At 44.0% G+C, this 12,495-nt stretch overlaps 1 protein-coding gene across 2 annotated transcripts in view; it reads left to right on the top strand.

The window, feature by feature from the left end:
• The window catches only part of TGFBR3 (transforming growth factor beta receptor 3), a 339,353-nt gene that overhangs the window by 212,343 nt on the left and 114,515 nt on the right, over nucleotides 1–12,495 (top strand). For both annotated transcript variants that reach the window (XM_085602172.1, XM_085602173.1), the window contains exon 5: nucleotides 311–479. In XM_085602172.1, the coding sequence (XP_085458298.1) occupies nucleotides 311–479 (169 nt within the window). The remainder of the gene's footprint in view (nucleotides 1–310; nucleotides 480–12,495) is intronic.

The raw sequence follows: 12,495 nt of genomic DNA, 5'->3' as shown, positions 1-12,495 counted from the left end.
GTACAAACCAGAGAAGTCCAATTACACAAGTTTGAAAGCATTTGCCCATGCCAGACAGTTATAACTTAAAGTAGAGTTATGAGAGCTAATCTACTCCCTCAGGAGTTTACATGTATTGCGGAATCTATGTGTATGTAGATTGATTAGTGAAAAAGTATATAAGAGCCACAGATGTCAGGAGTTTTGTATTCCTTGCTGATTACTTTATTGTTTTGTATATGAAAGATGTTATTGCATTAGTTAGTAGAAATATCAAACCTTTGAACTTGTACAATTTAGTTTTACTAAAATATTCCGATTTGTCTTTTAGATCCAGTTTTCCCTCCTACATGCAACATAGAAAAGAACTTTCTATCTTTGAATTATCTTGCTGGATATGTTCAACCCCAGCCCTCTCAGGGCTGTCATATTCCCAGCACAGGAGAGGAAAAGGAAGTCCACATTATTGAGTTAATTTCTCCAAATACCAATCCCTACAGGTAATATGAACACTAATTTAGTTACTGACTCTATAAATATCATGTGCATATAAAGAAATCACATTAACATCCTGAAAAGCATGCCCTGTTGGTTTATGGTCCTCCATTTATCTGAATCTACCTTGTCTTAACATTGCAAATTGCATAGTGCACAGTATTGTATCATGATTTAAAGATTGGCAATGATCAACGTTACTACATCTCTGATAGAAGAAAACGTATCCAATAATGGAGTCTTTTATATGTTATACAGTTTTCTATGTTCCCTAACATAAACACCTTTATTAACATGAAAATATCTTATTTTGCTTTTAAATTCTTACATTATGTAATTATTTTTTGCATTCAATATTTCTTTTGAAGCAGTACCACGTATTGACCAAGGCTGGAGTTATTTCATATGCTCTAAAATATTTATGTTTAAGGAAGCCCAATGTTGTACTTTCTGCTTTGCCTGCCCATGCATTTATGTGTCCTTCAATCTTATTTTATTATTTTGTGTATGCGATTAATGAAGATGGGCGCTGTGTTTCATTTTTGTGGTGGTATTTTCTGTGCTCTGGTTTCTCACTGAAGATAGTGGTGCATGGCGTGGTTGGTAGGGACCCATGCTGTATGAGGTTAGAAGGCTGTTCCAATAGACGTTCTTGTAGGCTGATGCTGACGCCATCTGACTGATTGTGAGATACAGCGCTGTAATTTACCTGCAGGGGCATGCTCTGCATTGGTCTCATCACCTCTGTCTGCCAAATGGGGCAAATTACTACATTTCGATACAACTCAAAGGCTCCATGGTTTGAGATCATCTGTTGGTACTCGCAAATGTTAGCACATGGGCAAAATATGGTATCTGCTCTCCTCCTGCCAACATTCAATGGACATGTTGGCATCAGGGTAGTAGAGGCAACACACACTTTAAAGTAGGTGTTTTCCTTGTTTCCATGTGCCACTGCCCTTTTTGTGGATTGTGTGACTTGTGCCTGCTTTTTAGTTTCTTGGATTTTGACCTAGCCTGCCTCTAACCTGTAGTGTTTTTTTACTACGAGGTATCTGACCCTACCTGGATTTAGAAGGCTCCTTTTTTCTGATTTACTTGTTCTCCATAACTTTTCTGGAATGCTGGCCGGCCAGGGGCTGTATTATGGTGTAGGCGCATTTTCATTGTTTGCGCCGGGCACACCTTTAAAATGGTGCGACCGGCGCAAACAATGAAAATGCACCCTATTACTACGAATGTGCTTCCCCCAAGGCAGCCATGAACACACGGTACCCCAGGGGCAGCACATTCATGTGAAATACGGAGCAGCTGCTTTACAGCGCTCCGTGTTTCACAGTACAGGCGGCAACCCAACTGCACTCTCAAAGGGGATTAGAGATCAATGACTGCACCTGCCTGCAAGGGTATATCTGGTGGGTCCATAGGGCCCCCTTTACCACTTGCAGAGGGCTGCTCTCAGGAGGAGCACTGACATTGTGCCACCTTTAAAATGTCGCACTTTCGGTGTGCCTTCTGAGGGCTTGATTGATCACATCGGTAATACGGCGCGGGCACAGAGGCAAAGGAATTCCCTCATTTGCATGTGGCACGCCCCCATGCAAATGAGGGAACGCCCCCTTGAAGATAGCGCTGGCGCTTTATGTGCACCAGCGCTATTGGTGTTACAGAGGGAGCCACACAAGTGTCTGCAGAACCTTCTGTAATACCAAAGTGCCCCGGGGTGCGCAAAGTGAGCGCAAAGTGAGCGCAAACACCCATTGCGCCCCTGGGGCACTTTATGCAATAGGGCCCTTGGAAATTTTCAGATTATTCTCCTTCTGTTAACATTTTTAATTTAATTTAATTATGCCTTTTGATGCTTATGGTTCCCTTGCTGAATTACAACTGTGTTTGTTGAAGGATCCACTTTATGCCCCCCTTTGGAATCTGTCCTCTTCTTTCATTATGGGAACCCTTGTTTGGTATTCAATGGCCAGTTCAGTTCTATCTCAAATGTGGAGGGAGAATTGTGCATACATGTATACAGCTGTAAGGAGATAAACTTCAGAGGGTCATGACATGTGTCAAAGAGGTGTTGGGAACCAAGCAGGGGGATCTTTTGTTATTAATGCCGCGGATGCAGTGGCACTCTAGCCAGAGGTGTTAGGGGATCACCACACTCTACTCACCACTGTCTTTTAGCACACAGCCAGGGGCACTAGACTAATTACCTTTCCATGACACACTTACTACTTCACTGGACCCACCTATGTTAGTTCCTTAGATAAATTCCAGAACAGATTAGTATAAGCTATAAAGATTTCTGTACTTCATTTTACAAGGTCCTCCATAGAGATTTGAAAACCTCATAAACACAGGCGCCGGTGATGAAAGACTGGGGAGTGGGCGTGTTCTTACTCACTGTTCAAATTGAGCTTTAAGAATAACTTTTACGTTCTATTTCACAATAATAAGAGGAAATCCAGTAAAGTGGAAATGTCTTCTTTGTGCGACCTTAATAGGAACAAAGTGCAAATGTTGCTCTTCCTATTGAGTATATCTTCAAATCTGTAACCACATATTCTAGTTTAATTTGAGATTAGTACTCCATGATTGTTTTAAGAATTAGAACTTGCCATAATCCTCTTTAAGCAAAGACACCAACATTTGGAAATTCAATTTGCCCTTATATCACATTAAAACACTGTTTGCAATTCTTATGTTAATTCTCTTTAAGCAATAGGCCTTTGACCCATGCGTATGCGACTCTCGGTGTAGAATGGTTCTTGATACATTTTTTATACTAGAATTCAATTAGAACCTAATTTAAAAGAGCAAAAAAAACTTTTCCTGTCAAGTTTCACTACTGAAAAAATGTGAAGTTGAAATGTGCTAAGCCTTATTTTCTGGGCAGAAGAACGATTAAATGAGAGTCTCAGGCAAAGTTCCCAGAGTAAGTTGGAGAGCGAAGGCTATAATTCCTTGAATCTAGCCTGAGAGATCAGCTCCAAATTTCAATGAATCAACCCAATTCAGTGGGTTGCTTACCATCATTAACTAAGAAAATCCAAATAAATATACTCCTGCTAATACATCGGGCTCTAAGGATTAATACTGTGTATTATTTTCAGTGTAAATATCTATAAACAAAATTCTATTGACAAGAACATTTTGAACCAGATGCATCCTAGGCAGCTATTTCTGAATGTTCACAATGAACATCTACACCCACAACATAATAATTTAGAGAACCCCCTTTAATATATGCTAAACACAGGCCATCATTATGAGCAGCTTTGTTAATTGGGATATGTGCGGTAACTATTATTGTCTCTCTTGATCTCAGATTGATGCCACCATTTTCAGCCATTAGATTTAAATCCTTTATGTGTGCTTTTTTGGCACAGTTATCTTTTTTGCTAGTCTATACATGAAGAATAATTTATGTATGATGTCAGACCTCATTCGAGTAGGAGGTAAAGTGGGCTGGCAGGGCCTACTGGCCCCCGGCCTTGGTTCTTGAAGCTGTTTGCCACTGGGGTCTGTCCTATTATAGCTCTGGAAACTGGCCCATGTATGACCCTTTCTGCACTTGGCTCTCACGGTAGTGAGGGTGACCAGCCCAGGGCTTCGCGAGCAGGTAGTGTGGGGGACAAGATCAACCAACCGACCATCACAGTAGCCTATTGTCCATCACAGGGCTAGTCTTTATGAGAAGCAAGTACTTTAATTATGCAACTAAACTAAGTACTACACAGGTTATGAAAAACATACAGAACTGTATCCAAGCTTACATCCTCAGTTAGTGCTACACATCCCTTTTTCCAGTATTCTATCTCTACCTGGATAAGCCTTGCAATTACAGTCTAGAGAATTAGGCAGAGGGTCAGATCAGGTCACTGTTCGAATCCACAGGTTTAGATGTGTAATTCAGTCGATTAAGTCTTACCTTAGGTTCAAGTTGGGCCAGAAAGTCTTAAGTACTTGCGCTCAACTTCTTTGGAGCACATCTCAGTACTTTGCTGAAAAACTGATTGAATGTTGGCAGTACTAAACAGGGATCTCACTGGTCAGGTGTTGTGACAGGTGTAGTCTGCATTTTGTTTTCTTGTGCCGTCTTCTCTTGGTCACCTGCATTGATGGATGATTGCAGTGTGGTAGGTACGAGTGATACACATTGGCTCCTCCAGCAGCTGTGGCCTCTCATACTACTCAAAGGGGACACATTAGCATTGATGGATGGCCACAGCATGGAAAGCCCCGGGTCATGTCACAGCTTCTCCAGAAGCTGCAGCTCACAGGCCAACTGGCTTCCTTCAATGGCGACTTGTAGTTGTTGCCTCCCAGGCTGACCGGGTTCCACTCAGCAGTGGCACATCTTCTTTGCTTCTGGCATCAGCAGGAGCAGTATTCACTTACTGCCCACAGCAGCTGCCAGTGGAACAGTAAAATCTGAGTTGGTAAAGCCTTTGAGGGCAATTCTCAGCCAGAACTTCAGAGAGAGATCAGGAGACTCATTCATGCGCCTTGGCTCGCTCTTCAATACTGCTTTCTTTCTCTGGGTGTTCCTTATACTGAGACCATGCTGGACTTCCTCTCTTAGTCAGTCTGAACTCCTGCGGGGCCTGGTACTCTCCTTCCCTATTTTAGCAGGCAGGCAACCGTCTAGGCATTATGCAGACCCCCAACTAGACCCACAGAAAGTGCACACTTTAGGTGATGTCTCCTTACCTCTGGGAGGCTGGCTTTCATGACATCAGCCTTCATTACACAGCAAAAAGAACTGTTGATGGACAGAATGCAGAACAATGTCATACATTCACCCCAGTACAGAGATCTGTGCCTAAATCCATCGTTTTTTTGCTCACCATGCCATTCCAGTTTGGACCCAGCCATATGCAAATCAGTCTTGACCATGTGCCCGATGGGAACAGTTAAGCCCGAACTGCCAGGCCAGGTACTCCCTGGACTGGAAACAAGCATCCTAGCACCGGTTTCAGGGTTTCACCCCTCTTCAGCCAGGATAACTTGATTCCAGTGGCATGGAGAGCACGGGACTCACGTCTGAGCATACCCGTCCCACTCGGGGTGACAAATGCAAAAAGAACTGTTGATGGACAGAATGCAGAACAATGTCATACATTCACCCCAGTACAGAGATCTGGGCCTAAATCCATCATTTTTTTGCTCACCATGCCATTCCAGTTTGGACCCAGCCATATGCAAATCAGTCTTGACCCTGTGCCCTATGGGAACAGTCCAGCCCGAACTACCAGCCCAGGTCCTCCCTGGACTTTGGTATCGCTTTGTTCGCCCTAAGTTGGCAGGGTATGCCCAGACGTGGGTCCCTTGCTCACTTTGCCACTGGATTCAAGATAGCCTGGTTGATGAGGGTTATGAACCTGAAACCGGTCCCAGGATGCTTATTTCTGGTCCAGGGAAGACATGGCTTGGCTGTTCGGGCTGGACTGTTCCCATGAGGTACAGGGTCAGACTGATTTGCATATAGCCATGTCTGAACTGGGGTGGTGGAGTGAGCTAAAGAATGATGATGGATTAAACCCAGGTCAGTTGACTGGGGGTGAGTGTTTGATTTGCTCAAACGCTCCGTCCTTCATCCCCTTTGGTATCGCTTCATTACACAACAACTCTTCACATACTCTGCAGAGCACTCCCATCATTGGTCGAGGAGAACTTGGGGCTGATACAAAGTGGGGAGGGTTGGATCCCACTTTCATACACATTTTCGAGTCAGGGAATGTGGACTCACTGTCTCCAACCAAAGCCTTCTGTGGCTGTCTAAGCAGGAGTAACCACAACATGGGCTTAATGATGTGTGAGGTTTCTGCACATAGCTGTCATCAACCTTTCTGAAAACAGTAATTATGGACAGGCAAAAATGCAGGCCTGCCCAGAAATGTGATCACCTTGAACTACAGAAATTGCAGTTCCAGCTTTCACTCCTATCATCCACCCAGTGGCAGAGTTCAGGAAGAACTAATCAGCCTGCCCTTGCTAACAAGTGTTCATGAACTGCTTCCCAAAGGTAGTCCTGTCTCCATCCTCATGACTTCAGTGTCTTGATGTCTCCTTCCAGCCACAGGAATGCAGGCAATACTTCCACTGTCTGGTGAAGCAGTCCTCATCCTCTATGTTGTGCCCTGTGAAACCTGTTACAGTAGACTCAAAAGTGATGGATGGAATGCTTGAATTAATCTCTTCCTCTGATAATTACTCTGAATTACATCCCAGTAATTATTGGGTCCAAACAGAGGTGGCATGGTGTGCAAAATAACAATAGACTGGGATGTGGCTCTGAGTAATTACAAATGGCTGAGAATAATTCAAGCATTTGATCCATAACGTTTTTGTATACTTTAGTGTGACACCATGAGTGGGACGGGTATGCCAAGACGTGGGTCCCATGCACACTGTATCACTGAAACCAAGCTATACCTAGCTGATGAGTGGAAACTGGTTCTGGGTTGCTTGTGTTCCAGTTCAGGAGGGGACCTGGCCTGACAGCTCAGGCTGAATTGTTCCCGCGAATGGCGTTGCAGCGCGTGCAATGTAATTAGTTTTATTTATTTATGTACTTAACTCCGGTCGGCTGTATGCCAGAGTTTACTACCCCCATCCTGACCCTCCCCCACCCCGTCCCACCGCCCGCAGCACTCCCACTAGGAGCCACGACTGATGCTATCCTAGTACATGTCGTTAGCATTTGTTTTTGTACTTTGAAATGTTAATATTGGTACAAACACTGCTTTCCTAGAGTTAATGGCCCAATGCCACAGAGCAGTAACTCACTCTCTAAAAGTGATAGGGGCTGACATCAGTTATAGTGAAGTAGCCAAAAATGCTTATTGTCAGAAATTGGGTTATTGAGGGTGATGTGACCCCTATCAACTTAATAAACACAATCTGGCTAGGTCAAAACACCATCCTGATGTTATCCCTACTCAGCCTGTTGTAGCTATGGTACAAGCAGCGGGCAGTCCCTAGAGATGTGCACATTTAGCTCAAGTAATGCCAACAATTTAAAGTAAAGTACACATCATCACAAAATTTCCAATCCAGTTTAGAAAAATAGGGAAAAATGTAATGAGAAGCGGATACACCATCCCGGTCAAAGTCTTTACCTTAACCTCTGAAATGAAAGTAAAAATCTTCCAGCGGGGCAAGTCCAAGGCTGTGGCTGGGGAGGGTCCTTGAGATCAAATTCATCATCAGTGAGCTCCCACTGAAGCCATTGATTTATGGTGCTAAATATTCAGAGCGGGCCAAAGGTGGATTTCCTGACTACCTGGGTACTTTGCCAGGTGGAGATTTGCCACCTCACCATGGCTCAAGGTCTTTCCTCTAGATGTAATCACTTTTGTGGGAGTCAAAATCCTCCAGCAGGGCAAGACTGTTAACTGTACTTGGGGAGGGTTTCACAAGGCTGGATACCGTTAGTGATAGGTCACACAGAACCTCTTTTCAGAGTGGCTGAAAGCTCAGAGCGGGTTACACCCCAGCCCACTTTTATCTACTGGTGGGAAACTTCCTTCTCGTCAGTCCTGCAGCACATAGTTTAGGGCACTGCTTCGAGGTGCCAGATATCTCTCCAGCAAGGTATCCTGCAAGGAACAGTCCTTTGTGGTCAGTTATGCCTTCTTGAAGTCAGGAATCTTCCTGCGTTTTGTGTTGCTGATGCAGAGAAAGAGGAGGTCAGTCACTTGACCCCGGGAGAGCATTCCAGCCCTTGGCTGTCAGGATAAGTCAGACATCCTTAAAGGAGTCCTCTACTTACAGCGGAAGTCAGGAGTCCTCTTTTTCCCAGCTGGGCTTTCTTCGTCAGGTGGGATCTTCACAGGTTCAGGAATGTTCTGAGGAGGTGGTTATTGCGGTTCCAGATATATCGTGTGCAGTAGCCAGTGATTAGATTAATTCTGCTATCCAATTTTAACTATTTTCTTTCTGTCCCCCTGTCTCCTTTTGCTGCACTTTCTCTTTGCCATATTGTAAAATTACCCAGGAGCGTTTATTTCATTATGTAAGAACCCTTCTGCCCCCGGGAAGGCCTCTCTTCAGCTTCTATGCTAATTATATATTTAAAGTACCTCATCTCCAATCTGACAGTGTCCAAACTGGTTCTTTCCCCCACTTTGACTGAAGCCTGGTTATCTAGGAGGGTCCTCTGACTGAATAGGAGAAACCGTCCCTAGCATCTCCATGCAATGGGACGCTATGGTAGCGCTAAGGATGTCCTTTATTATACAAACTATTCCTACACACTCCCAGATAGCTAATCCCTGCTAAGTGGTCAGTTAACACCTCCCTTTTCTTCCTGGACTGAGAGGCAGTCCATTATCTTCATTGCCAGGTTCATTAACTGGCACAGCTAAGGATATGTGCTCCAGCTCTCGGGGTGTGATGAGTGGCACGGCTGTTTTCAAACCTTGTCTGGCTCAGACAGTCAATATTTTTAATAATGTTACTGACCCACTTTAGTTATCAAAAATAGGATTTCACCATTAAATCAGATTTTGAAAATTAAGTAAGAAATAACTTTGAAGTACTTGCATTTTCTGAGAAATACAGTTATATATTTTAATCACACTTCGTTCTGTCCTATTAAAAATGTAGTTGGAAGTGCCCAGTAAAATAACTTTCAGGTCTCCGTTAATATGAGCGTACACTGCTTAAATATGTAGCAACACACCTTTTTAAATATTAAGCACCGTGCCTTGTGGGCTAACAAGGTAGACCATAGGCTTCACATAATAATATATAAAACAGGATTTCCTAAATGGTGAAAGCACTTTTCCTTGCCATGTGTTACTGCAGTGATTTTCAGACTGAGGTGCAACTGGAGCGCAGGACTTCTGGCATGCATATATTTTTGTCATATATGTGGTAGGTGTAATTACACATTGCAGTCCATACATGACAGTTAACTCCCATGTCATTGATGCATTTTTCGTGTCATCAACTATGGCCTTACAGGAATGTGAAATAGGCCAATTGGGTGACATCAGTTTTACCAATACCATTTTAGGGCCAGAGAAAAAACACACCTTGACACCTACTACCAGTGTCACAGTGCACAGAGTCTTAATACCAGCGAAAATAGGGATCACAAAAAGAGAAAAAGTCTTGGGTGTTCCTGTGGAAATAGCTACAACAATTTCTTCTCAAAATTGTACATCTGCTTTTCTTTAATGGTAACCCCTGTTAGAATCTGAGTTTCTTGTGTAAGTAAGGCCCCTTACATGTATAAAAAGGTACATTTTTTTCAGATGGAAAGCATGATAGTTAAAAATAAAAATAAGGCACGATACTTTGGAAACTAAAATGCGATCTTTCATGAATGGCATTACCATTTTGCTAGTTTTATGAAGGAAATGGTGTTGTGATAGGAGACTTTTCATCATAATATTTGGATTACCCAGTTGACATGTAGACTTGTGAAAATAACATAGCACTTCACAGCTTAGTCTCTTGTTTATGAACCCGACAAATAACCGAGCTTGGAACTGCCATCTTTGAATCCATTAAAGGAATTGGCTCTTTTTCTATGAATATGTTTTTATTGTTTTTTTATGACATATGCAACTGACATGGGATATATACATTACATGCAACAAGCGGCAATATGTGTCAAACAGGGTATTCCTGGTCCAAACAGTCGTGAATAAACAATAACTAATCATAACAAAATAGTTTACCCAGGTCTCCATGAAGGATGGAATTCGCTCTTGACCATTCTGACCCCCGCTACAGATTAGCTTACCTAATGTTAATGTTGGGATGGATGTTGAATCATGGTCATGTGTTTAAAAAAAAAAACCTAAATATTAATGCCAAATATCATTATTCTGTATTCTGTTCGCACAGCTTAAATCCGTGTTCATTAACTAGTTAAAATCCGTTATTAATCATTTAAAATGGATTACATAATGCTCCAGCCACCCACTCCTTGTGTTAAACGTTCCTCACCTGCATAAAGACGTAACACCTTACTTACTCTAGGTGACATAGTGTTACACCAACAGCCTGTTAGTTCAATTAACTGTATTATTGTTGACATGTTCCTATAGACAATAAAGCTGATGTGCACTTTTTCCTTCTAATACTGTCAATGTGTCGTATTTCCTACACAATTAACATCACAGGCTAATTCAGAACTAATGTTTATTCGCAAACATGCTTTTTGTTTCTTCCTTTAAAAGAGGGAAAGTGGTGTCATTGATAACAAGCATTGAAAATGCAATAGGCCTCGCCTTTTCATTAAGTTGAATCCATTTGCTTTGCTATATAATACCATTAGCAAAGCAAATGGCTTTATCTTAATCAAAGGTGAGACCTATTGCCTTTTCAATGCTTGTTTTCTCCTTCAGTCCCCTTCGCTGCCATCGTGTTTCTGTGTCTTTTTTTCTCCTGTCCCCTTCGTTGCCCCCGTGATTCTGTGCCTTTTTCTCCTCCTGTCCCCTTCGCTGCCAGACAACTGTAGAGAGAGGCATCGACTCATGTTATAAAGTCCAATATTGTACCAAAATGGAGATTTTACATTTCAATGTACGATGCTCCTAAACAGCAACCCACGTCACTGCAGGGCCGGGAGGTTTCAATAGTCAATCAGTCGTGAAAGGGGGAAGAACCTTGCGTGGGCAAGACGGGGTCCCATTTGAAGAAAATATCATTAGAAAGGGGCGATTTAGGAAGATTTCCTAAGAAAATTAACTCTGAAAAGGAATCTTCCTACATTGCGCCCCGATGAGTGTCCTGGGACAGGGGCCCAGAGGGGTGATTTTCTTTAGGAAGTCCCCACTGTCGCCCCCTGGGGCCAAGGTCGGCCCCTGTCTGGGAACCGTCTGGCTGTAAGATTCCAGACAGGGCTGGGCTGGCACCGAATCCCTCTGCTGGGCTCTGGGCTCAGAGGAAAAAGGAGCCAAGACTGCCCGCTGAGATGGGCTCTATAAAGGAGGGCGGCCTCGGAGTGTCCGTGAGGAGCCGAGAGGAGCCCTGCAAGCCGCGGAGGAGGCTTAGCCTGTGCGCAACGCAGAGCCCCGGAGAAGGGTCAAGCTGCGCCAAGCTGTGTGCAGTTCTGTCCAGCGCTAGGCCCAGGGAAGTGAGTCTGGCCGTGCCAGTGTGTGCGTAAACTGTTAGCTGCACAAGGCGAGAGCAGTGCACACCTGTTTGCAGCTGTGACAACCTGTGCGCAACCTGTGGTTTTGTGCAAGACCCAAGCAAGAGGAGTGTGAACCCTGTCTTCAATTTGTGCTAACTTGTTCCCAAACTATGGCCTGTGGAAGGCCCCCAAATGAGATGATTTTTTTTTGTTTTTGTTTTTTTTGCATCTTTTATATAGCGCAAACTCAACCCGAAGGTATTGGAGCGCTGTACATGAGCACCGTATTTACATTACATATTCAGGCACTGTGTGCAGCCTGTGCCAGCTTGTGCGCAAAATATGGCCTGTGCAGGGCCCGAGCGAGATTAGTGTGCACCCTGTCTGAAGTCTGTGCCAGCTTGTGCGCAAACTATGATCTGTGCAGGGCCCAAGCGAGATGAGTGTGCAACCTGTCTGCAGAATGTGCCAGCTTGTGCGCAAACTATGATCTGTGCAGGGCCCGAGCGAGATGAGTATGAAACCTGTCTGCAGTATGCCGGCTTGTACGCAAAAGTGGTCTGTGCAAGACCCGAGCGAGTCTTTGGTAAATTGTGCGCAAAATGTACTCGCTGCAAGGTTCAACTAGGTGACTATGCAGCACGTCTGCAGCTGGTGCCAACCTGTGCGCATGGGGGATGGGGGGTCAGTCCGTGCAACCTAACTAAGCCGACCTGTTTAATGCGGGAAAGAAGTCCCTAGGAGTGCTGCGAGGACAGTGCGCGCCCTGTGCGCAACCAAACTAAGCCAACCTGTTTAATGCGTGAAAGAAGTCCCTAGGAGTGCTGCGAGGCCAATGCACGTTCTCCGCGCAACCTAACTAAGCCGACCTGTTTATGCGGGAAGGAAGTCCCTAGGAGTGCTGCGAGGCCAGTGTGTGGCCT

This window comes from Triturus cristatus, chromosome 4_2 (genome assembly GCF_964204655.1).
Source record: "Triturus cristatus chromosome 4_2, aTriCri1.1, whole genome shotgun sequence".
Taxonomy (NCBI): Eukaryota; Metazoa; Chordata; class Amphibia; order Caudata; family Salamandridae; genus Triturus; species Triturus cristatus.
The sequence above is the reverse complement of the archived record's forward strand: the minus strand, read 5'-3'. Positions and strand labels throughout refer to the sequence as shown.